The sequence below is a fragment of the Anguilla anguilla genome, chromosome 6 (assembly GCF_013347855.1).
Source record: "Anguilla anguilla isolate fAngAng1 chromosome 6, fAngAng1.pri, whole genome shotgun sequence".
NCBI classification, from domain to species: Eukaryota; Metazoa; Chordata; class Actinopteri; order Anguilliformes; family Anguillidae; genus Anguilla; species Anguilla anguilla.
Window position 1 is genome coordinate 38,844,420 of NC_049206.1, and position 27,728 is coordinate 38,872,147.

General features: G+C 40.2%; 1 protein-coding gene across 1 annotated transcript; it reads right to left on the reverse strand.

Moving 5' to 3' along the window:
- Nucleotides 1–5,954: 5,954 nt before the first annotated feature.
- Nucleotides 5,955–27,208, reverse strand: LOC118230144 (cholesterol 24-hydroxylase-like). Its single transcript, XM_035422954.1, has 15 exons — nucleotides 26,733–27,208; nucleotides 25,622–25,699; nucleotides 22,746–22,827; nucleotides 16,449–16,522; nucleotides 14,446–14,532; nucleotides 13,666–13,804; nucleotides 12,230–12,343; nucleotides 11,986–12,142; nucleotides 11,561–11,623; nucleotides 11,374–11,446; nucleotides 11,193–11,277; nucleotides 9,003–9,113; nucleotides 8,087–8,175; nucleotides 6,819–6,885; nucleotides 5,955–6,511 (listed from the first exon to the last, which is right to left on the reverse strand). The coding sequence occupies exons 1-15, from the start codon at nucleotides 26,897–26,899 to the stop codon at nucleotides 6,359–6,361; spliced, it is 1,539 nt and encodes a 512-aa protein (XP_035278845.1). The 5' UTR covers nucleotides 26,900–27,208; the 3' UTR covers nucleotides 5,955–6,358.
- Between the last annotated feature and the right edge of the window lie 520 nt (nucleotides 27,209–27,728).

Consider the following 27,728-nt stretch of genomic DNA (forward strand, 5'->3'; position numbering starts at 1 on the left):
GATATGACAAACAAAGTTTTCACAGTCATTCCAGTATATACAATAAATGCTCTTTGAGAAGCATGTTCTAAATATTTGTAAGTACATTTAAAATACATTTTACCGACATGTCCTCCTTAACTTATCAATATATTGCCTTGGCTCAACAATTAAATATTGTTTACTAATCAAAATATTTTAATTTCAATGTTTTTTTGTTTTTTTTGTTTGTTTGTTTTTTGAGAGAATGCAAATTTAAACTATGCCACAATGATTGAGGTAACAAAAAACAACATTTTCTATCAAAAAATGTATTGTAATGGTAATGACTATGTGTCCTGGTTACCATCATTAATTGTCATTACCATCACTGCCAGTTGGGTGATGGTAATGACAATTATCACTTTTTGGAGAAATAAACAATATAAACTGTTGGCCACTGTTCAATTATGTATCAGTTATGTTCAATTATAAATTATGCTAATATGTTATAGTTATAAGATGATAAACAGATAAGTTGTCCTTACCATCATTAATTGTCATTACCATCACTGCCAGTTGTGTGATGGCAATGACAAGTGATGGTAATGACAATTTTCACTTTTTGTAGAAATAAATAATGTAAATTACTGTTGGCCACTGTTCAATTATGTATCAATTATGTTCAATTATAGATTATGCTAATATGTTATAGTTATAAGACGATAAACAGATAAGTTGTCATTACCATCATTAATTGTCATTACCATCACTGCCAGTTGTGTGATTGTAATGACACGTGATGGTAATGACAATTTTCACTTTTTGGAGAAAAAGTTGGCTAAGTCTTAAACTTGCTAACCTAAGTGGTTAGCTAGCATACAATGTACATTGAATATACGTAAATAAAGTGAAATTTCTTATTTCTGAACTAAAATACTCAAATATTAACTTGTTTGGTAACGATGCCTATTAAACACTCAGATCAGGACTTATAAATCTTAAAATTACTTACATTTGTGGATATCAAAAAGTCATGTTTCTGCCATGGCCATGTGCCCCTGTCACTTCTCACTTCTATGGCAACCACATAAAAATTAAAAAAAAAAAAAAACTTTATTGCTCTCTAAAATGTTTGGTGTGATGGTAATTTTTTACATTACATTACATTACAGGCATTTAGCAGACGCTCTTATCCAGAGCGACGTACAACAAGTGCATAGGTTCATGATGTAGAGGTGCAAAAGAAACACTAGAGTGAAGTAAGGATCGTAGTGCCAGAAGTGACCACATCGATCAGGACTCCAACCCTGTAGAGTAAGCTTGTTCAGCAAGCAAGAATCCTACCAAGTACAAACTAGCACTGGAATCACATCTAATCACACCTAATCAGACAAAAACAATCCTGCCAGATACACTAACATAATCAAATTATCCTAACTAGGTACAGTGAGCTGAACTATAGGCTAGGGAGGGGTGGGGAGAGGTGCAGCCTGAAGAGATGAGTCTTCAGTCTGCGTTTGAAGGTGGTGAGATTCTCTGCTGTTCTGACCGTCACGGGGAGGTCATTCCACCAGCGAGGGGCCAGGACAGACAGCAGACAGGAGCGGGAAGTACAGGCGCGAAGAGGGGGAGGTGCCAAGCGTCCAGAGGTGGCAGAACGGAGAGGTCTGGCTGGTGTGTAGGGTCTGATGATCCTCTGAATGTACCCTGGTGCTGACCCCTTAGCTGCCTGGTATGCAAGCACCAAGGTCTTAAATTTGATGCGAGCCATAACAGGCAGCCAGTGGAGGTCAGTGAGCAGGGGGGTGACATGGGAATGTCTGGGGAGGTTGTAGACCAGACGCGCTGCAGCATTCTGGATGAGCTGCAGGGGTCTGATGGCGGATGCTGGCAGACCAGCCAGTAGTGAGTTGCAGTAGTCCAGGCGGGACAGGACCATCGCTTGAACCAGGAGCTGGGTTGCGTAGGTGGTGAGGAAGGGGCGGATTCTCCGGATGTTGTACAGGAAGAACCTGCACGTTCGACTCACCGCCGTGATGTTCTGGGAGAGGGACAGTCTGTTGTCCATCACCACTCCAAGGTTTTTTGCGGTGCGTGATGACACCACAGTGTCCCCTAGGGAAATAGAAAAGTCGAGAAGGTTAGAGGATGGAGCAGGGATGAAGATCATCTCCATCTTACCTGGGTTCAGCTTAAGATGGTGGTTATCCATCCAGCTCTGGATGTCCCTCAGGCAAGCAGAGATGCGAGCAGAGACCTGAGTGTCAGAGGGCGGGAAGGAGAGAAAGAGTTGGGTGTCATCGGCATAACAATGATAGGACAACCCATGGGCAGAGATTACAGGACCAAGAGATTGGGTGTACAGGGAGAATAGGAGGGGACCAAGGACAGAGCCCTGGGGAACTCCTGTGGCAAGGGGGCGGGGTGCTGATACTGCACCAGCCCAGGCGACTTGGAAGGAGCGACCGGAGAGGTAGGACTCAATCCAGTCTAGTGCTGTGCCACAGATCCCCATAGCTGTCAGGGAGGAAAGGAGGATGGGGTGGTTGACGGTGTCAAAGGCAGCAGAAAGGTCTAGGAGGATCAGGACAGATGAATGGGAGGCTGCTTGTGCGGCGTGAAGCGACTCATTGACCGAGAGGAGTGCGGTCTCTGTCGAGTGGCCAGGTCTGAAGCCAGACTGGTAGGGGTCTAGGAGGTTGTTCAGGGAGAGAAAAGAGGAGAGTTGATTAGAAGCAGCTCGTTCAATTGTTTTGGATAGGAAAGGGAGAAGGGAGACAGGACGGTAGTTCTGGATGACAGAGGGATCCAGAGTGGGCTTTTTCAGCAGTGGGGTGATGTGGGCCAGCTTGAAAGAAGAGGGGAAACATCCAGAAGACAAGGAGGAGTTCACAAGGGAGGTGACATATGGGAGGATGTCAGGTGTGATAGTCTGAAGGAGAGAGGAAGGGATGGGGTCAAGAGCACAGGTGGTAGGGCGGTGGGAGAGTAGGAGCTGGGAAACATCAGAGTCAGTGAGGGGAGAGAAAGTGGAGAAACAAGGGGAGGGAACAGAGATGGGGGAGTGGGGAAGGGTGGTGGTGGACGTGAAGGAGCTGCGGATGTCTGCAATTTTCTCATCGAAGAAAACTGCAAAGTCATCTGCAGCGAGGGAGGACTGAGGTGGGGAAGGAGTGCTGAGGAGAGAGGAGAAAATGGAGAACAGCTGATGAGGGTTAGAGGCAGATTTATGAATTTTTGATTGATAATAATTAATTTTGGCAGAGGTTACAGCGGTAGAAATTTTAATTTAACTATGGAAAATGTGCAAATTTCACATACATAAACCATATGAATTTTAAATATGTCTTTTTAAGTTATTATGAGAAAATGCAAAGTAAAGTTTTAATGAATGTAACAATTTTTATTACTTTATTATAGTGGCGACGTTAAAAAGTGTGGGTCGGGGACAAGCCCAAAATAATGAAATTCTGGCACATTTGAATTTTCAACATACTGAAAAAGTATTGAAATGTCATCATTAAGACACAATTCTTTTTTTCATGGTTACTACAACCTAACCCCAACAAATACAATAATTGTTTTTTCTAAAAAATATTTTTTTCTTGAAAATCTACCCTGAGGACAGAAAAACTCCCTTAATTTAAGAATCACCTCTCACCGGATTTTGAAATTTAAAAGCCTTTGAATTTCTAGCACTGCATTTAAATTATGTATCTGAATTTTTTGCCACTGAATTCAACTCTTCAAATGTATAGTACTGAATGTTTTTTTGCATTGAAATTATGTATCTGACTTTTTTGCCTCCGAATTCAACTCTTCAAATTTTGAATAACTCATTTTCACTTTTATATTTCAATGTTCACAAATTCAGAATCAAAAATTCAAGTGTTAGAAAATTAAAATAATATATATTCAAGTTTCTCAAATTCGATAGGCCAAATTCAGATGCCAAAATTTGAGGTAAAAAATTCTGATTAGTAGAAGAATCGTCCGCACATCCAACAACTGCTCAGGTGCAACCAAAGATAAAGCTGTACAATGTAATAAAAGGCTGAGGGCACACTGAGAGTATTGCACTCTCACACTGAGAGTATTGCAAATAATGTGTTTTTTTAATGGCAAGCTTCGAAAGCTTGCCATTAAAAAAACACATTCTTTGCAATACGCTCAGTGTGCCCTCAGCCTTTTATTACATTCAGATTAACCCTCTGGGGTCTGAGGGTAAAATGAGGCACACTGGTGATTGTGCCATGCTCTGACATTTGTGTAAATTTCATCAACTTTATATGCAGTGATTCCAAAGTGTTTCATATCTCTGTTTTCAGCACAAACTCAGCTACAATAATATGGCAGCAGTAAGTAGGTCATAATCATATGTGGATTGTAAATTGCTCTAAAAACACACAAACTGTAAACAGTAGTTTTGAACATGCATGAGTTTTACATCTCAAAATAAGCACAGTTCCACTCTAGTAGTGAATTTGGATTAGTTTTTTAGGTGGGACAAAAGAGATACCATGTGATAATGACAAACTAGCCTGATCTTGATCTAACTGACTACGTCTATTGGAGATGTTAATCACGTTGTTGGAGTTCCTTGGTCTGCGTGTGCAGGACAATTGGAACTATTAAATTGTAAATTGCCATTTTATATTTTTTGCTCTGGTCCTGGTTCTTATTTTTACAGTTAATTCACAGTTGATTTTGGGAACCATAAATTCACATATGATGCACTTGAATCATTTCGGGATTAAAAAAAAAAATTAAATTTATTTCTCCATATTCTCACATCATTCTCTCCCAGTTTGTAAAAGCTTGACCTGGTGGTACATGTAATGCTGCTGCAATGCCAAAACTTGAATTGGCTAAGAAGTCTGCTCAGTTTGTTGGAGCACACATGATTTAATTACATAGTTTAGTATTAAATGCAATTAATCTTTGGATCATATATTGATTCATTTATATATAATAATTGAAGCCATTGTGACATATTATGAAATGACTTTAGCTGCTGTCTTTTGTGTGATTGTATTTGTATGCCTTTTTACTCCTTACTCCTGTTTCCAGTCCACCTGGATTATTTTTCAACTGACAGTGCTTGTGTGTGTGTGTTCGTGCATGTATATGTGTGTGTGTCACAGTCTACATATGCCCTGTACTATCAGAGTGGATCTGCTGCAGCTGGTCTTGCACCTGCTCCCACCAGCACTGTAATCAGTCCCTGTGCTGTCCTGCCTGTGATCACTCCCTGTGCCGTCCTGCCTGCTTCAGCTGATCCTCTGGCTCAATCCCCACAGTGACAAGGCAAGACATACCGTTGGCAGACCAGAAGACGATTGCAGGTTTACTGTGAGAATAGCAGAGGCTGTGGAGTGACCTGAAGCTGTGGTACCAACCACCTGATCTACAACCGGGCTCCCACACCAGAGCACTTTCTCAACCACAGGCTCCTGGTGTGGGTGCCCTACCACCAGCGGAATGTCAGGTTACACGGTCCAGTATGTGGCCAGCAGCTACCTGGGTGTGGTATTCATAAGAGGTGTGGCAGGTCCCGGACATCGGCCGATACCACCTTATGATTACCCCCAGGTGCACTGGCTGCAGAGTAACCCACCAGTCATTCAGTAAGACCGCGACTGTAAATTCATGCAGAAAATGTGTGCAAGTAAACTGAAGTAAACTATTGTTCCCCAGCCCAGGCGCAGTGGTTAGACCACTGGTCTTGTAAACCAGGGGTTCGTGAGTTCGATCCTCGCTGGGGCCTTAAATTTATCTGCTCTTTTCCAATCAAATATTAATGTATTTAGCAAGAGATTAACATTTCCAACAGATCCTATCACTGAAGCATACAACGTGGTGCGTGAACATCAGCAAACAATCCAAGCACTAGCTATATCCAGCCACACTAAACAGCTGAATTAATATTTCACCACAAACCTTCACAGCTCATTTCACTGCTGTTTTCTGTACAATGAAATTACAAAAGAGAACCAGTTTTAAATATTTTATTCCAGAAAATTGTACAATTTGACAGTTGTAATCTAATATGACTACATTTTGATGCTAAAACATGTCTATCTTCCCTTTGCCATTTTAAACACATTCAGTGAATTGTTCGTTAACAGTCAGAGAATGCAAATCATAGTTCCAAATGAACACCATTAAGCCCCACTGCAGTATTTATGAGATTAAAATGTCAAAGATTAGTGAAAAGCATTGGGGACAAAATCATCCTTTGTACAATCTGTACTTTTAATATAAATTACAGTACTTTCTTAATTCAGTTATGTAGATGTGAGGATTAATTAATTAAAGTAAAGCAGAGAATCTAATTGGTAGTCTTCAGCGCAACCTGGATGAAAACGTGGTAAATATCTCCCTCCGGACGATGCAGTCAGTCACGAGCATGGCTGCGAGATCTGACAGTGCAGACCACACCCCCCCGGGGCCTCAGACTTCCAGTATCTTGGATCTCAAAAGACTGTCCAGGGATGAGCTCCAATTCAAACCTCTGAATCAGTTTTGCCATCAGAATTCTTGCCTCTATCTGTGAAGAGAACATTCTCTAGTACGTAATGTATTCTGATGCATTTCAAAGACAGCTCAGCACTGTGACTGAAATGAGGTACATATGAGCCACATAAAAGTTGTAGATCATAAAAGGCAGAATTTTATTGTAGTGTTAAAGGCAGCTGCATGTGTACACATACATGTATGTTCAAACCCCGTCCCCCCACACACAGCACACACTACGTATGTGTGTCTGTTTGCAGTACACAATGTCTGAAGTATAAGTACCCTAGAGTATACTGCGAGTGTGTGGTTTGTGTGTATTTGTAAGGGGGCTCCCTCACCTGTGAAAAGTTCTGGCCCAAGCAGGACCGAGGGCCCAGGGCAAAGGGAAAGTAGCAGAAATACGGCCTAGAGAGAGAGATTTCATCAGTTCTCCTGGCCACTTATACAACACACTCATCATATGCAATTATAAGGGATCCAGATAACAACCCTAATGCATCATCCAATTTCTCTTAAAATGGACATACATTGTTCTCATAAATATTTATTGGGAAGAGACGATGGGGTACATAAAAAACTACCTCTGTTACAGCTGCATGGTTAGCTTACGACTCGACGGAGAGTCAGGTGAAACCACGTGAATGATGAATATTTATCAGTAAAACAGCATTTAATACTTAGGTGTGTCCGTGTGTGTGTGTGTGTGTGTGTGTGTGTTAGGGGTGGGCGATATGACAAAAATATCATATCACAATTTTTTTCAGGCATGATCACGATCCACAATATGATCACGATTCTTTTTCATGTTGGTATTTAAGACAATTTTGCAAGTTAATGAACAGTGCAATCAAACTAATATCCCTATTTAAGAAAATATTGCCCTTCAAGGAAATGAAAACCTAAAAGAAAAAGAATAACAGAGACCATTTGGGCCAAAGTACCAGATTTTAATCAAGTGCAATTCTGCAAACTATTAACATTCGACAATGCTTTCTCTTGAGGTGATTAAAAAGGTTCATCGTGGCCATCCGATGTGCGAACATTTTCTGTGCAAATTTAGCAAATAACGGTGTTTTGCGCCCAAACCAGTTCCAAATCACAAACGTCAAATTTTTTTAGGGACCAGCTCCTCCGTGGTGTCAGCCAGGCCGCTATGTTGTCAAATAAAAAAGGGGGAGGAAAATAAACCCAAGACGCTACGTACTGTTGTTTGCTATCATTGGTTTATTGGTGTGTCTGTTAGGGGAGGCGCAACAGGGACTAGCGAATAGTGTGATTTTTAGAGAAAATGCTGGATGCCTTGTATGAGCGTTGTCAGTGCAACTGATAGAATGTACAGTTTCACTGTAGACCGATACTCCCGATCTGTCTGGAAAGGCAGATCGTGGAGACATTTTAATCGTTCACAATCTAATATCGTCATATCGCCAACCTCTAGTGTGTGTCCAGGGGAGTCAGGGTTAAATCATTTAAATATTCACTCACTGGAGCCAAAAAAACATTGAAATATGAATTGAATACATACTGATTATCATTTGGCAGACTGACCACCAATCACTCCCCTACACTGGTCCTATTAATCAGAGACTCAGACTCGGCAACTTACTTTGCAGCATTAGGATGGAATCTGTCCGGATCAAACTTCAGTGGATCACTGAAGAATCTGTCCAACCTTCCACTCACATAAGAGCTGACCTGCAAAATCCAAATCCAACATCATACAAACAGCCTGAGACACTGCAAAAAAAAACATCCAACCAGAGACACAGACCAACAAATCAGACTCAAAAGGCATATTAACCAATCACAGAATCCAAGAAATATACCAGCCAGTCACATAATCTGAGGTATAGAACAAACAACATATCAGCATTACAAACTAGTAAGCTGTAGATGTGTTCCAACTAATCACAGAATTTGGAGGCAACCCCTGCTAGGAAACTTGTAGTGGAACTGGACCACAAACTGTCCATCTCTGAGAAGATCATGGCAGTTTGTCGGGCGTGCAGATTCTTCCTGTATAGCACCTATAAAATTAGGCCCTTTCTCATCACCTACTCAACCCAGCTCTTAGTCCAGGTGATCACCTCCTGTCTACACTATTGGTACTCCTTCCTTGCTGGCCTCCCTGCTTCCAACATCAGACCTCTGCAGTTCATCCAGAATGATGCTGGTCGGCAGATTTATATCCACCCAGACTCAAACATGTCAAAGACTGAAGACTCTGCTCTTCAGAGTGCACCTCGACTCCCCTCACCCCTTTAGATATCCTCTTTCTTTCTTTGGATTTCCTTTTTAATAATTATATAGGCCTAGGTATAACTGTGTGATATAGGATATCATTCTAGTCATACCTTATTTTGTTATAATATAAATTGTGGTTTGTTAGGTGAATCAGAAACACACAATTCGCTAATTAGCAAATCAAATTAGCGTGTAAATTTCAGCAATCTAAAACTATATGAACAAATCAAAGACTCAGTAAATGACTGATTTTACAAGACAAAATAAACTGCACATACAAAAATGACCACGTTGCCTGGAATGTGGATTCCATCAAAGATGATGTCTTCAGCCACCCATCTAGATGTGCCAGGAGCGGGAGGATACAGCCTGAGAGACTCCTTTAAGACCTGTGCAAGAGGGAAGGTCATTTACCAACCCTGATTCTGCCTTAGAGTCCACTAACAGGACCCCACCCTCACTTCCTGTCCCAAGGCAGACCAAGAGAATGCCTGTAACACAGGATGCCACATGTGCTTTCCAACAGGCAATTCTACATCAGGAATTATCGTGTATAATTTACCAAAAAAATGTTTTTACTCCCCTTCGGAGAAAGAAGAGGGATATTTTCGTGAACTCTCAATCACGGTTGATGGCACCACAGTGACTGCCTCTCACTCTGCAAAGAGCCTGGGGGTGGTCCTGGATGACCATCTGGACCTCAAGGAGCACATCAAGGCAACATCACGGTCCTGCAGATTCCTCCTATACAACATCAGGAGGATTCGACCATACCTGACGACACACTCCACCCAGCTGCTCGTCCAGGCTACGGTGACCTCTCGCCTTGATTACTGCAACTCTCTCCTTGCAAACCTGCCAGCTTGTGCCTTACAGCCACTACAGATGATTCAGAATGCCGCTGCCCGACTCATCTACAACCTCCCCAAATTCTCCCACGTCACTCCTCTGCTGCGATCACTTCACTGGCTACCGGTCGCTGCCAGGATCCGATTCAAAGCCCTGACCCTTGCCTACACTGCCGCCAACAGGACAGCCCCCATCTACTTGCAGGACATGACTCAATTCTATGTGCCTGCTCGACCACTCCGCTCTGCGGCAGCAGGGCGTCTTGCAACCCCTCCCACCCGCCCAAAGGGATCACAGAGCTTCTCCACCCTAGCTCCCCAGTGGTGGAACAAACTCCCCGTCCCTCTCCGAACCTCCCCCTCACTATCCATCTTCCGCCGTGGCCTGAAGACTCATCTCTTCAGACTATACCTAGAATAACCACCACCACGCTGTGTATATATATATTAAAAAAAATAAATAAATAAAAAAATAATTAAAAAAAACCCTTTTTCCTGTCACTTGTTACATGTTGCCCCATCCCTGCACTTCTTGGTAAATTGTATTTGTCCTAATACTCTAGCTTATTCTTCTGCCTAGTTTGGCTTTGCAGATGTTAGACCAGGATAGTGTTCTTTGTTCTCGGCTAGAAATAGCTTTACAAAATAAGTAATTGTACCTTACTGAACCCGTGTTCAGCAGTTGTCTACGATCATGAAAATGCACTTTTTGTACGTCGCTTTGGATAAAAGCGTCTGCTAAATGAATGTAATGTAATGTAATATTTCTATTTGGTATCCCTTTCTGTCTATCGTGACATTAGCTCCAGTTTACTGTGTAGATGCCTACAAGAAAATGTCATCTATCCAATGCATTTTTTCCTATGAGAAATTACATATTTCCTAAAATAGAACAGATAAACATGGCTTTGTTATATTTCATTTCTATCTGTCTTTGGTAGTGAAATAGTAGAAAGTTATTATCTTTTCAAATCTAATCAGAAATGCTATTTATTCCACTGATGTCAGGAAATATCAAGCTGCTAAACTGACAAAACATAGTAAATGGTAAATGGACTGCATTTATATAGCGCTTTTATCCAAAGCACTTTACAATTGATGCCTCTCATTCGCCAGAGCAGTTAGGGGTTAGGTGTCTTGCTCAAGGACACTTCGACATGCCCAGGGCGGGGTTTGAACTGGCAACCCTCCGACTGCCAGACAATCAGTCTTACCTCCTGAGCTATGTCGCCCCGTATCTGTTATAGTTTCAGTGGAACATTATCAATAAGGAGTATGCTATCTAATTTTGGAGTTTGCCATTTATGTCTGTCAAATCTGCAGTTTAGAATTCCACTGACTGACTGTTACAAAAACTGCATACATATTCAGAATGATTAAAAACTAAATCAACAAGGGTCCTGTTTCTAATGAAGATTCTAAAGCACCTATCACCACCAAAACATTTAGTAAGACTGATCAAAATTACAACTCAAATTTTAAGCATGTGACTAAAATCCTGGTGTTTCTGACAGTGTATGTTACACAAAGAGTTCTTTGCCCTTCATAATATCTAGTGGTGTGTGTGCACGTGCATTGTGTGAAGTCTGTCAATGTGCAGCAGTAATCTCCTGATGGTACCTGAGACAAGTAGGTCAACTTCCCAAGATCTTCATACTCAATCTCCTGCTTTGACCCAATGATGTCATCCACCTCTTTCCTCAGCCTGAGAAAAGGAGAATGTGCTTTTTCCAAAGCCTTTCAGAATTTATCAAAGCATTTCAGAAGAAGTCTCTGAAAAAAACAAGGTTTCTTCTCTTACTTTGCTACTATTTCTGGTGCTCTCCCGAGTTCCATTAAAGTAAAAGCAATTTGATTGGCTGTCGTTTCTTGTCCTGGTTTTTTAAAAAGAAACATGCATTTTGAAGGGGTTTCAGTTGCGGAAAGGTTCTCATGTTTGGTTTGCATTATTTGAAAAATCTGAATAAACAATGTGGATGATGTCTCACCAGCAATGAAAAATGTTACAAAGTTGTCCAGCATCTGCTCATGGTCCTCATCCTTTTCCTCCGCTGTCAAGATTAAACACTCTTTATTTTGTATTATATCAAATATCAAAACATCAAATAGAAAAAAAAACTACTATAGAAAAAGCAGTTACACATCTATTTCGCACACACACACACACACACGGATATTTTACTTACTGTTGTCAATTTAACAATTCTGTCAGAAGGCCTGCAGACATTTAGCAACACTCAGTGATCTATATACAAAAGTTACTATTTATTCATTTGATTTAGATGTTAAAATAGGGGATGATGATCAACCTTCCACTGAGACAATCTAGGAATTTTGCCCCTAAGTTACATTTAACCACAAGCTTTGAAATTCATCAGATAGCTAGCTGTGTGTAAGTAGGGGGAGAGTGTACCAGCACATTTGAGGATTTGGGTGAGGATGTCTTTGGGCACTTCTTCCCCATTTTGGATTGCCCTCTTCCGCTCTGCGATGCAATCTGCCCCTGTCTTTCGGAGTAGCTTTGTAGCCTGCTTCACTTCTTTTATGAACTTCCAGTTCCAGGGACACAGCTGGAGTTAATAATGCATGTGAAAAGACAAGTAGCATGGCCAGTTGTCAGCTCTTACCATTCCAGTGAACTAAATGCCAGTGCTTACCTCAAAGAAAGGGTTTCTTATAACGGTAACCATTCCTTTCAAACATAAGGATATGGCATTGATGAAGGGGGACTGGGTAGTGTCAAGTAAATCCAATTCCATCCCAAAAGCCACCTGTAAGTAAAGCAAGATGTTAAATCCTTATCAAATTTGTCACAATGGATGGCTACTCAATGGTGGTGTTGGATGGACAAAATGCCGGCAGAGAAACGTGACCCTGGTCCTTGGAGGAAAACAGAGCCTGCAAATGATACTGAAATATTATCCTTGAGGGCCACAGTATAATTTAACTCATGCTGGTCAGCTATTCAGCTAATGTGACAGATCACCAAACACATCTGCAGGTGCTAGTGGTTTGCAGAAAGGGTTACCAAACAATTAAATCCTCAGCCTCCCCCCAAAATGACCACCCTGTAGCCCAAGAAACACATCAGTAAAATGGGTTGACAGCTTTATCTAACAGTCACATAGTAAATTCAGTGGCTCATTAACATGCATAGGAAGTATGTCAAAAAAGGATGTCATATATAAATGTGTAATAAATTACACTGATCATTATATATCCAAGGACATGAATAAAAAAAATCAATAAAAAATAAAAAAATATATATATATATATATGATGTATTTTTATCTATCATAAGGCAAAATGCAATAACAAACAGGAAATGAAGATGGCTGCAGTACAGGCCTGGTAGACCAGGAATGATACCCAGCACCTGGTGATGTCTATGGGTCACAGACATCAGGCAGTCATTGAATAAAAAGGGTTTGTATATGAATATATCTATAATACGTTTAGAAGTGTAGTTGGTGTCACTGAAAAAATTTGATCCAAGATATTCTGCAGGTTCACAGCCAGCAATGAATCGAAACCGAGCAGATGAAGGCCTGAACAAGATCAAAATGGCTGCACACCTTGTCTTTCTGTTTAGTGCACCTGAGCAGTAGTATGCGGGCTTAAATAAAATTATTTTACAGAGAAGACTGATGAGTTTTTGCAGTGTGCGGTGGCAGTTTTTGAATATTAGAAAGCAGAAACTATTTCAATATCTCCAGCTTATATGTAAGTGTTGCAATGTCTTGAAAAAGTATTTAATCACAACATATTGTGTATAGCAACATAGCAAGAAATATTTATATTGTTTGGCCTGCATAGCACAAAAGAGGCCAGAACTATCTAGGTGGGCATTCACAATTGGGTGTGGTGATTCAGCCAAGATAAACTGGAGTGCCAGCTTACTATTTAGGTGACTGTGGTATACCCTGGCCCAGTAAATATTATTTCCATTAGAAGGCCCCCCAGGGATCCCAATCTCCAGTTTGGGGAGTCAGAAACCCACAGTATATAGAGCTGGACACCCAGCAGGACTACAGACCCCAGGACTGATGCAAGGTTCAAATCACAGAAACCACAGCAGAGAGGTGCAGGAGACCTTGGCGATGATGTCCAGTGTGATGCAGTTGATCATGTGATGCATGAGCACGGGGGTTTTGCTCTCCGCCTTCTCCTCCAGCTTCTCCATCAGGTAATCGGCTCTCTCATTGAAGGTGTGTGTCAGCCCACGCAGGTACCTGTTAATACAGCATCAACCTGCTTGCCCAATACAGCGCCTCCTCTAGGATTTCATTTTTCCAAAATACTTCAATACAGCTATAAATGTAAGTGGTGTTCCTGTTCAAGTTCAGCACATTTGCTTAGATCCGACCAGTAAACAACCCAAAGCATAAATGGACAGCAATCAGGAATACACAGCATACTGTTGTTGAGAATCTTGAGTTGCCACTGCGCCATCCACACCCACACCCACAAGGAGCAGTGCAGATCAAGTGAAGCCACTCCTCCAATGCACTTGCCCTCAAACCACTATTTTACAGGCCACACAGTAGCACATTACACACTAGTAGCTAGTGCTAATTGGAAGAGAGTAGTATCCCTCATTGATGATTACTGCTAGCCCGTGTGTGGTGATTTCATAGGAGGAACTAATACAGCAGCAACTCAAGAAGCTGATGAACTACATAGCTAGAAACAGCCTGGAATAATGTATGTTTCACTTATTATTATCTAGTGTCATTCACTACCTTCCATAGAATTTATAGGGACTAACTCAATCCAAAATTAAATCTGGCTCTATTCAAAAACACATATTTTTGGAAAACGATAAATTTTAAAAATAGATGACTATCTCAAGGAAGATGAATGCATAGCTTACGAGTTACTGAATGCAGGGTCCATTGTCCGACGTTGTCTGTACCAATGGTCATGATCTGAGTCTGTAACCAATCCAGTTCCTAGAAATCTACAGGAAATTATAATTATGATTATGATTATGTTTATGATTACAAATGACAAATAAATTTAAAGTGAACAAGATCATTTTAAAAAACGTACGTAGAATGCATACCAGAAAAAAAATCAGAATAATACCTGAAAAAGCTAAACCTATTTTCTGTTATACTAGAAGTAAATTAATATGCAAACATATTAAGGAAGAAAGCAAGTCAATGATCAATATTGTAAGAGGACAGCACTCAGAACTGGATTATAATAACAACTGCATTTAAATGGAAGGGACAATGGCAGACAATCCAAGATGGCTTGCACCCCGGGGTCACGTGCTTGTAGATAATCACTTGGAGCATTACTACGGTTAATTTGAGATCTCTGAGACAAAATGGGGATTAATGGCAACACTTAAAAATATTAATATCTGTTGGGCCCCTCAAGCCAATATGTCATTTCTTAAGTTGTGTCCAGAGTGTCATTATTCCCACCAACAAGTGTGATATTTGCTCAAACCACCTTAAATTTATTAGCCATTTGAAATTCACACCATCCTTGGACAAATTCATCCATCCTTGGACATAACAAGAAACGTTAAATCTAAGTTGTACAGAGGTAAGTCTATGGATGCTGTATGCCACATTTAGTCAAAATCGGTTAATGTTTGTATAAGAAATAGCATTTTAAGTGTTTTCCGAAAAATTATTATGTTATGGGTCTTTGAGGCAAATGTGTGGAAACGGGCCTTGGTGCCAATTGTGTAACTCGTATAAAGACAGGGCATGAGGCTCATTTTTGAAAATGTCTACATTTTGGCATTTGTATTATATTTTATCCATCCATCCAAACATGCCTGTCATGTTTGGCAAGCCTTATGAGCTAAATGTATTATAGGTCAAGCCAAGAAAAAAAGAAAGAAAAAACAATAGGGTTACAGCACTTGTAGTGCTTTGACCCCTAATTCCTTGAATGTTAAATTGCAACTTGGACTCATTCCAAGTTTTTAAAATAATGTTCAACTAATGAATAAAGTAACTACAGAATACCTTTCAAGAGTTGACTGTATTGTTTACCAAACATGTACACAGAATAAGAGAAGAATGCAGGTGGTTATCTTAAAACCAGTCATTGTTTCTGATAAAATCTGTGGACTGTCACTGAAAAGTCAGCAGAATGTACAGTAAGTTAAGGTGACATTTCTGGTAATTATCTAATGCATACAATAATGTTATCTATAAGAATCAGTAATGTAATTATAACATGCATATAACACTGTGGCAGTCTGGAGCAGGGCCACAGCATTAGTTGTGTACTGCAGGTGTTAACTTACTTCCTGACAATACATCTGACAGGTGGTCCTGTTAGGTGGTCTATCATACACGGGCCCAGATCAACTAGCTAAACATATTGATGGGGTAATAGCACAGAAGGTGATTTTCATTTATAAAGAATACAACTTCTGCTTTTATCAACATAACCACAATGTAAAATAATGGAAGCAAGCAAGAAAATAACACATTTCACTGGCTGAAATAGCATCATGTGGGCACTTTTTTGACCCGTGTCCTGAAGTTGGCTACTGTGAACAGGTGTTGTTCTTGGTTGATGTACAGTAGAGAGCAACCAAAGGGAAGAGTAACAGCATTGACAATGATGTGATCAGTAGGATAATGAAAGAAGAAGATAAGGAGGAAACACAGAATAAACCATTCAAAGTTTTATGGTGTGAACCTGGCTTTGTTGATTTGACCGTTTGATCGTTCTGAATACACATCTCATACATTCCCCCTAGTATAAATATTATTTAAAGTCTGTCTGAGTCATGAGTTAAAAGCCTAAAAGCTTAGCTAATTGCTTAGAATATCCTGCTCTGTGTGTATAACATGTTCTGTGTCTGTAAGTGTGCAAATATATAGACCATTTGAAAATTACCTTGTTCCAAACAGGTTAAAAAGGCGTTTGTAGAAATGCGGATCCTTAGGATACTTTGAAGACATCAGAATCTCCTGCAGTTATACAGAAAGAGGAGACTGGAAATAAAGGCTCCTGTTTCCAACAGCAAAAATGGGTAAAACAATTTACTCATCACAAAAATGTGTGCATGACTCATTTCAGTCATAACTCAGCATGAGATGAGCAGAGATCAGTAGAGCCATCAGTACAGTTGTAACATTAAACCTCCCAATCAGGGTTGTAATAGATTCTCTGCAACTTCTATGAATGTTTCTTTCTCATAATGGATATTCACTGTTTTGACTGCACTGGGCATTTGCTCAGCCAGTGTTATATATACAATTTTAGTTGTTCAAACATATTATACATTTCACACATTATGATGTGTCTACTCTTTAAAATCATTTCAGCAAGGCTTTTGCCATGTTCTGTGCCCCTAAATCTTTGTTAACACAACAACGCCCTGAGCTGTGTCAGCACCGTAGTATTCTGTCAAACACTTTTTCATTGTTTTTGTTGAAGATTTATAATTATTCTACAGTGGTCTATTGCACTAAAGCCCTACAAGCTTAAATACTGCTGCTATAATGTCATGTCTGTACTCTGCACTTAATAAGCATTAAATTTGAAATACAATATTACCAGAACAAGATGCTTGCCAATTGTCATGGTAATCTCAGTTAACTGTGGCAAAAGACAGTACACAGAGTGAACCATGAAAGGGGTTCCAAGTCAAACAATATGTGGTGCCAAATGAACAGCTCTTCCTGTAAATGTGCTTAGCCCTAACTGAAATCTATAATATTGAGCAGGGCTATTCAGTTGATGGCCTAGGGACAAAATCATGCACTCAAGACTTTTTAGTGGGGACAGTAAAACTTTAATCACTGCACATTCTCAGATTTTATTTAAGGGTACTTTCATACACTTTGGTTTCACCATGTAGAAATTGCAGCACTGTGTATACATAGCCTCCCCATTTCAGGGTACAATATTGTTTTGGATGTATTAATGTTACGGAAATGACAGTAGTCATATTTCGTATTTAGTATTGTAACATGTCTTCTAATAGCTTCCAGCAGGCTGTACACTAAAGAGCGTAATGCTGCCCTCCACAGATCAATCATAGAGCTCCATTGAAGAAGCTAGATCCTTATGTAGAGACCAGTGCGATAGAGAAATTTAAATACAGTCTTTGGAGTATCACAGTGATCCATGGCAAGAATGGACTTCAATGAATAATCTGTAACTCCAATTTCTGACAGTTCTGCTTGCATGAGTCTTCTCTCTGCGTGATAGTTGGTGCATTCCATCAAAACATGCTTCACAGTTTCTGCCTCTCCACAGATGTATTTTCCATCCAGGTGTTTACCAACCAGTGCCAGCCCATGTTTTAATGCACAATGACCCAATCTCAGCCTAGTTATTTCCACATTGTCCCTCCTGCTCATTCTCACATTTGACGTGAGATTCGGTGTTGGTTGTATTGAAAAATAAAACCTGCCTTTGTTTCCCTCCTCCCATTCTTTTTGCCATAACTTTGCTATTCCTCAACGAATTAAGCTCTTACATTCGGCCCTTCCATACAGTACTTCCAGATCTAAATCCTTCCTGTTGACGGCTCTTTTTGCTATCATATCAGCTTCCTCATTCCCCTGTATTCCTACATGAGCTGGGACCCAGAAAAACCCAACAGTATTCCCCAACTTAGATACTCGATTTAGCATAATCAATATTTATAATATTAGGTCTGGTCTGGCCCAACCTTTCCCAACTTTCAGTGCCATTAGTGCTGCAGAAGAATCTCAACATACAATGACTTTTCCTGGCCTAACTTCCTCCACTCACCCGAGCGCCCACAAAATTGCCACCTGCTCTGTAGTGAAGACTGACACATGATTTTGTCACAGGATCTCCAACCTCCTTCTTAACTCGATCTTATACGGAAAAGTCTACCTCAGGTTCTGGCAACAGCCATGGCGGAACAGGTGACCAGCACACTGCCAGGCCCATTGATAACTCAAGTCCAATGTTAACTGCAAGCTGTTTTATGAAGAAGTCAGAAGGAAGTCTGACTTCTTCTCCTTACCTATAAACTCCCAAGAATCCTCCAACATCTTGCTGCAGAGCTACATTTTTGGCTACTTACTTTTACCCAATAATGGAGCCCCAGTTCATTTCTCCTGGTTCTTAAAGGAGATTCCCCCATTTCAACCAGTAAAGCCGGAACAGGTGTCATTCTAAAAGCCCCTCAGCAAATTCTTAGGGCCTATGCCTTGACCCAGTCCAGTTTACTAAGGATAGATTTAGCAGCTGACCCAAACACAACACACCCATAATCTAAAACTGGTCCAAGGCCTTTTGAACTTGACAGAAAAAATGACATTTTTCCCTCTCCTCCAGATGGCACCATCATCCGCAAATAAAGACTTCCAAAAACTTTGATGGACTTTTTTAAATATGTCATTTATCATTACATTGAAGAGGACTGGACTAATGACTGCACCTTGAGGTGTACCATTTTCAATGATCTTCAACAGCTTCAGATAAAACTCCCCCAACTCTCACTTGAATTGACCTATGATTGAGGAAATCATTTATCCAACAAAACATCTTGCCATTAATACCTGCATCACGGAGTTTACATAGAGTCCAAGAATACCCCAATTACAGCTTCCTTATTAATAATAGCTTTTCTAATATCCTGGTCTAAAACTGCAATGGAATCCATAGTGTTTCTTCCAATTCTGAACCCATTTTGATAGGACACAAAAAAATCATTAGTTTCAAAAAAATAAACTAGTCTATTTGTGACCATTCTTTCCATTACCTTGCACAGAACAGATATTAATTCTATACGTCGATAAGACGATGGACAGGATGGGTCTTTTCCTGGTTTCAAAATTGGACCAACTACTGCATGTTTCCATTTTGTTGGTAATTTACCTACCTCCCAGATATAATTAAAAAGAACAAGAATTTCTTCTAACACAATATCATCTAAATGTTTAAGCAGTTCATAGCTCATCTTATCTTGGCCTGGAGTGGTATTTGCCCCTGCCTGCACAGAATCCTTAAAGGAGTACCATGGTTCACACTTTCTCGGTTTTATGTGCTATTTGCACAAGAGGCATTGAAGAAACACAATGAGTAAAGTATTAAATATGTCCGTTCTGTATTTTTGGAGAAATATGCGTTTTAAATTTATCGTCCTATTTTCAACCGGTTGACAAAGTTGTCAACTTGGTGCGTCCGCATTTTGCACACCGTCTGTTTCCACTGCACGGCACAGCCATATGCCCATATCTTTGGCATTTAAAACAACGTAGTGGGGGTCTTTGATAAACCCTAACTTGAAAAGATAGGCATCCTATGAACACCCTTGCTGAGAGTACATTTCCATCAAAGGCTATCAAAACTGGGGCATTGGGATTTCCACCTTCTTCACATCATTTACTTCCCCTCCCTTAATATTTTCCTTAATTTTTCTCTCTGTGATGTCAGCACAAACTCCATAGATAACACCTTTTACCACATTTTTCTTTTCTGGAATTACTACTTCCACTTTTTTCCCTCCTATCTTCCCAATTCTCTTTATTTTTCCTAGTTGATCCACACTTTTACAAATCACTAGTATCGCCCCATTAGGGAGAATCCGAGCATCTAGCCCTTCACCAACACACCGCCACTTTCAAAAGATTCAGTGCTTTAAACCCTACCCCAACCTGGTCTTTCAGTTTGAGAATAACTCTATGTTCCTCCATGCCATGGCCATTTTCAAAATCCTGTTTCCCTCCTTTTCCAACAAAGCATCAGCTCTATCTCGCTTTCCCACTGATTTAGAACACTCTCCCACTTTTTTCCCTGCCCTGGTTCGCCCCATTCCCCCCCATGGCCGAAGCCATGCAACAGATATGCTTCCAGGAAAGAAGAACAGGGAAGTACAGTTTCTGACTACACTTCAACAATCAAAGTGACTGCTTCCAAGCTCATAAAAGAGTTCCCGAAATGATGGAAAATTTACAGCTGCACGTTGCAATCTCTCCACCAAAAGCCGTGTCTCCAGCGAGTGAACCTCTAACAACCGATTGCGAACAAGAGACAAACACAAACAGCAACACTGCTTTAAGTCTGTGATGCATATACATCACCAGGTTCTGAGTATAATCACTGATGAGGCTCTGCCAGATTTGTGCTATAGCCATTTTCAGCTCCAGCTTGTTTTGGGGGCTAGTTGGCTTAGGTTTTCTGTTCAGCATATTAAATGCATGTTAATTTGGATACAGATCGGGTGACTGACTTAGCCAGTCAAAAATGTACCAATTTTTGGCTTTGATAAAAAACTGGGGGAAAAAAAACTATGATGCTTTAATAGTACGTTTGGGATCATTGTCTTGTAGGATGAAGCTCCACCCATGAGTTTAGAGGTATTTGGTTGAACTTGGTTGAACTTGAGCAGATAAGATTCTTCTGTACAGTAATTCTGCTGCTGCTGTCAGCAGTTACATCATCCAGGAAGGCAAGTTAGCCAGTATCTGAAGCAGCCATGCATGCTCAAACCATAACACCCCCATCTCCATGTTTCACAGATGCGGGGAAGGGTCTCTTGCCATCACTCTGATAAATCTTGATCTCATCTGTCCACAAGACCTTTTTCCAGAACTCTGAATGCGCTTTTAGATACTCCTTAGCAAACTGCAACCTGACCATCCTGTTTGTGCAACAAACTAGTAGTTTGCCTCTTGGAGTGTAGCCTCTGTAGTTCTGTCTGTGAAGTCATCTGCGGATAGTAGTCACAGACAAATCCACATCCGCCTCCTGAATAGTGTTTCTGATCGTTGTTTGGGGGCTTTATCTCATGGTGAGAATTCTTCAGTCATCAACTGCAGGGGTTTTCCTTAGCCTACTGGGCCTTTTTGCGATTACTGAGCTCACCAGTGCCTTCTTTCTTCTTAGTAATGTTCCAAACAGTCAATTAACATAACATAAACATAACATAACGTAAGACGAGAACAGGCCATTCAGTCCAACACTGCTCGTCTATTCCTACCACTAAACTGTCCTTAATGCTTAGTTTACCTTAAAGCTAGATAGTATCTAACACTGGATCAAGCCGGGCCTTGAATACCCCCAATGTTTCTGCCTCCACTATATGTCCAGGCAAGCTATTCTACATATTGGCCACTCTCTGTGTGAAAAAATATTTCCTAATGTCTATGTGAAATTTACCCTTTGCCAGTTTCCATTTATGCACCCTCGTTCTGCTAACGGAACTCAACTTGAATAATTTCCTGTAGTTCACTTTGTTAAACCCTTTAATGGATTTAAAAGCCTCAATAAAATCTCCCCTAAGTCTCCGTTTCCTAAGCTTTAGAAGTCCAAGCATCTCAAGCCTTTCCTTACAACACTTACCTTTTATACCCGGAACCAATCTGGTTGCCCTGTCTTTGGACCTTTTCCAGCGCCTCTATATCTTTCTTGTAGTACGGTCCCCAGAACTGCACACAATATGCACACAAATCCCAATAACAGACTCCTAGATTCAAGGCTAGATACTGAAAGCTCTCTTACAATTACACCAAGGAAGCAACTGAACACGCCACACTAATCATAAACACCTGTGAAACCAGCTGTCCCAAACATTATGATGCCCTGAAATGGCAGGGGGGGGGGGAGCTGTTTATAAAAAGTGCTGTCATTTTTACATGGTGAAACCCAAATGTATAAAAAATACCCTTTAGTAGAAGCTGGGAATCTGTACTTTTAACCACATGTGTACTATTTGATTACAAATCTAGAATTGTGGAGTGCAGAGTAAAATCAGGAAAAATATGTCTTTGTCCCAAATGTTGTGGAGCCCACTACATGGCCAAAAGTATGTGGACACCTAACATCCAATATCTGATCCAAAATTATATGCATTTGCTGCTATAATGACCTCCACTTTTCTGGGAAGGCTTTATACTAGATGTTGGAGCATTGCTGCAGGGATTTGCGTTCCAAGAGCATTAGTGAGGTTGGGCACTGATTGGGTGATTAGGCCTGGCTCACAGTTGGCCTTCCAACTGATACCAAAGGTGTTGGATGGGGTTGAGGTCAGGGCTCTGTGCAGGCCAGTCAAGTTCTTCCACATCGTTCTCAACAAAACTATTTCTATATGGACATCGCTATGTGCCCGGACGCACTGTCATGAAAGAGGAAAGTGCCTTCACATTTGTCGCAGGCTAGTCCTTGGTTTCTGGCACCAGAGAAAAGAGGAATGACATCTGAGTTTACCTTGGTGGCTTCTGGACTTGTGACAAGTAACACCACAGTATGTAAGGAGTTAATCCGAACAACAGGCCCATACGTTTCAGCCCTGGCAAAAAATAAGATTATTATTATTTTTAACCATTTGTTCTCACCACGGGTGATTACATTTTAAACATTATCCATTTATTGTAGTTGGCTGTTTACCCTGGCCATTTAGGATCCGTGGCTTCCAGACCCTTCCCCACATGGGGCAGTTTCCCACATGGGATTGGAGCCTGCAACTATCAGGCATGTACTTTGGCTACACCAGCAAACAGTTAGTGATAGCACTCCTACCAAGATAACATTAAAGTTATTATATCTCTCCGTTGGAAAACTGGCAATTGTAATAAATAACAAAGATATCTCTGTGTATTGTTTATAGACTAATGCTCGAACTGGCCAAGTAATTAAAGTATTTGTTAAGGGACGAAAATAGTTAATTTCACCATACATTATCCCAGAGGGATGTATCCACAACACATCCACCAAATACCAATTCAAAGAAATGTCAGTAACACATATTTCAAGTCAGACATAAAATTGGTATTGAAAAAACCTCAGGATTGTATGGGTGTGGTCGGGTGTGCACCTCCACCCCACCTTCCCCTCAACTCCTTACAAAACTGACCACCACAAACTGTAAAAGAACTAGAAAGGAAACTGCTTTCTCTAAACGGCACTTTATCCACAGCCCACGGTTTTTCTTGAAATGGCTAACGTGACAAGTCACGTGAACATGGTTATTTTGTCCCTCTGCACAGTGTAATGGCTGCCACTGTAATTTTTAGTTAGCAACAACTGCTAAATTACGCTAAGTTCACTACCATTACCAACCACAGGGGTAGATAGCACAGATTTTGAGGAGAATAAAATTGTGCATGACACTTGAGAATCTGATATTTCCATACTACAGCCTTTAAACTGCATGCAAAGTGAACGTAGCCTAAATTAAAATATAAATAAAAATTTTGTCACATTACCACCATTGTTCAAGACCGAGAAAGCATACAATCATATAACAACCGATTTTAGGTGAACTGGCAATTTTGAATCAAGTGCTGCAAAGCAAGAGCCAACTTCAGCATTGTTATTACAAATCTCTGTTGATAACAGGGACAACGATTCTCTGTTTTAGAAGGACAGAATAGTCTAATTTGCCTCAAACTATGGGACATATGCAATGAGCCTAAAACATTTACTAGTCATTGGAAGTGTTTAGACTGATATAAGTTGATATTACTCTGCAACTGATTTCTCATACTGTTGCTGATGCTTAATACATACAGTAATAACCCCATACAATGTATTTTGAAGCCATTCAGATTTACCTTTACAATCATCTTAACTGGTGTGTTTTTAGCTCACCTGAAATGACCAACAAAATTTACGGGTTAGACACCGTAAACACCAGAGTTATACTAAAAAGAATTAATTAAACTTCAGTTAAAGTGCAATACCTGATAAAGAAAGGGAGGTAATAAGTGTGAAGGCAAAGAATCCCAACACTTATAAAGCATGACAGGAACAAGACAGATAATAACAAACTGAAGAACAGTTTGTTATTATCACCAAAATGAAGAAATCCTACCTCAAAATATTTTCCACTACCCCACTCCACACAAGAAAGCCCCATAATAATACAGTAAATTCTGCTGAGTTTGGGACTTTTGTTGGAAAGTCAGGCAGTGGATGAAATGCTGCCCTCTTGGTCAGGTCTCCATTTTAAGGGACTGTGTATCTGAACAAGGCAACCTGGTTATATACAGAATGCCACAGTACTGTAAAACCATCTTTTTTAAAGTGCAAGGGTGCTGCCATAAAGATGAGCTTAACAGTTGGCATAGGACTGGTATGACAGGTTTCTCAGCTATTTCCAGCTGTCATAGTGAAACATTCAAAACTCCAGGAAGCAGATTCCAGATTTTTCACAAGCAAAGAATGGCAAAATTGGGGTAACCAGCACCATTGTAAGGGGGGGAAAGGTGGTAATAATTTTAGGGGCTGAAAGTCAGGGGTGGGGGCAGGGGGTTGAATTATTTGCAGTATGCTTCACGTTCACTAACAGGCCCAGTGCATTGTTCTTTCAGAGGGCCCAGAATTCCTGCCTAGTCCTGTGAGGATAACAACATTTCATTACCTCTAACCTGTTGAATACATCCTTTACATTACATTACATTACAGGCATTTAGCAGACGCTCTTATCCAGAGCGACTTACACAACTTTTTTACATAGCATTTTTACATTGTATCCATTTATACAGCTGGATATATACTGAAGCAATGCAGGTTAAGTACCTTGCTCAAGGGTACAACGGCAGTGTCCTTACCCGGGAATCAAACCTGCGACCTTTCGGTTACAAGCCCAGTTCCTTACCCACTGTGCTACACTCCGTCCTTTACAAAAAAACTAACGTGAAATTTGCCTTCTCATATGTGAAAATCACAATTTCACATTATATTCATTTAACATTTTCATATGGGAATTCAAATATTCACATCTGGAAAGAAAAGGTCAAGTGAACTATACATTTTCAAGTGATTGGCTTTTTCACATGTGAATGAAAATATCCATGTGTAAAAATAAAACATAAAAAAAATGTGACATGGAATTTCGTAATGTGGCAGATTTTTTCAAATGTGAACTACAAATTAAACGTGTCTTGAAATACCATAGGTTACCTTTTAATGCTCTCATTTTAAAAGTGCGATTATTTTTATAGCCTACTCTTCACATGTTGGGTGTTCACATATACTTTCTGGACACGTGGTTTTTGAACACGTTATTTTTTCGTAAGGGTGACATGATTCATGTAGCGTGTTCTATATTGAGTTGTGAGTTGTTCAGGAGTGTTACTCACCATTCCAAGAACTTATCGTGCACAAGTCTATCGTCGCGCATCACTTTCAGCAGAGTGAATATGTGCCCAAACAGAAAACTACAAGAGGTTCACAAAAGCGATTAGTCAAATCAATCGATAACGTTTTTTTCAAGATTTAAATGGGTTATTATAGCTTATAGTATTGAGGCTACTATAACATTAATTTTCAACCTAGTGCCAAGGGAAGAGTGGGGAAATAACTAACGGTTTTCATATTTGGCACAATTCTGAAAATATTACTGGGGATAGATTAATCATTTTTAATACAAACAACCTACATCCCTTGGCTATGATTACACACCACAATGAAATTGCTGGGTCATACCATTCACTAGCAATCTGACCGAATGTACCGATCGAGAGAGAAATGTTACTTTTTATGCCGAAGTTGGGGTAAAAACTAATGCGGCGCGGGGTAGCCTACACCAAACAAACATAACTTTAAAAGTTAGGAAATTCAACTACACTTAACTACACTTTGGCCCGGCTAGCAATCCCAGCCAACTAGTAGGCCCATATGCTTATCAAAACTATGCGATCTGAGAGTTAGTCACTAAACGACTGTTTACGATTAGGCCTACATACATTTTTTATTCCTTGGCTACACACACACACACACAATACACGTACAACAGACTTTTGGTAATATCTCCAGAAATATTTATTAAATTCTCTCGCTGGACAGAAATGTAACTGGCTAATGCAGCGTGTTTAACCTGAAACACGTCGTTCAAGCTCAATACATCTAGCCTACATAAAGGGGCCGTGTTACATTTTACCCCGCGTCAGGTTTTGCCCCGCTCTCCCCTGTTGTTTCTGAACGTTTTAATTTCACAGGCAGGTAAAGCGACGAGCCACACATCCATTTGCCACAAATAGTCTGTTCTTAAGTTACACCTGCTCATTTAAATGATAGTTACAGTCGTACCGTTGTTTCAGTTAGGCAATGTCATACACATTAAAAATAAATACATACATAAATGCATGATGCGTGAATAAAAATGACTTGTAACATTAGAGATATAATTGCAGTAGACTTTTCGGATCGCTACTATAGTATTTAAAATAATATACAGAGAGGTGAGTTTACCTGTCTCTGGGAGGTCCGGGTATATGATCATATTTCATGTGAATATATTGTACATACAGGCAGAAAATGACAAGCGCAATGACACACACCGCAGAAACAAAGAATAGCGCGAAGCCAGGCCACCCTGTTGGTGAGCACCTCAAAGCAATGTTCTTAACCAAATCCATTTCTGTTCACCAGGTTTTTAATGGGAAAGGCAGCGTAGCACCGCGTATGTCTACTCTTCCGGATTATTTCGTTGTATGGCTGTGTTACAAAGGTAAAGTGGGTAGATAACAGCAAGCTAGGAAGTGTAGCAATCGCTGTAGACCAACGAACTGAAACAACGTCACAAGTTTACAGAGAGCGAAAATAAATTAAAGAAATGGGGACCGTCCCGGATAAGGATTATTGGCTGTTTAAACTGAGACTCTTGAAACGGTGTCGGGATAGTAGCCTAGTCTGTCAACACATATGGACCACGACATGCTTCACGTTTGTATCCTCCATAGACAAGCGCATTATTTATTTATTTATTTATTTATTTATTTATTTATTTATTTAACTAAACAGTAGGCTACGCACGCCTTCGGCTAACCCAAACTTGTGAAGTCACGGAAGTAGCCTTAAACTGCGCGTGTTGATGGCAAAACGATTACGTTTTCATTAAAGCGAATGGGGAATGTAAAACTTTTGAAGACAAAATAACACTTCGCCAGAGCAGATTTCAACAATATAGGCCTACCTAAAATGTAGCTAATAACATATGCACATTTTAATAAATATTTCACAAGACATTTGGACCAAAACCGTTTTTTCACAAAAACTGCTGTACATAATGCAATTTATGATCACAAATATTTGACAAATGGTAGCCTAGTTAAATCAGCTTGGTTTTTCTAAATTTTTGGGCAGCAAGCTCTTTTGGAGGCTAAAAGGGGTCAGAAGTGTCAAATTTAGACCATTTCTTTCTTTGCAGATGTGAAACATAAGGTATTTCCTACTCCCTCCCACCAT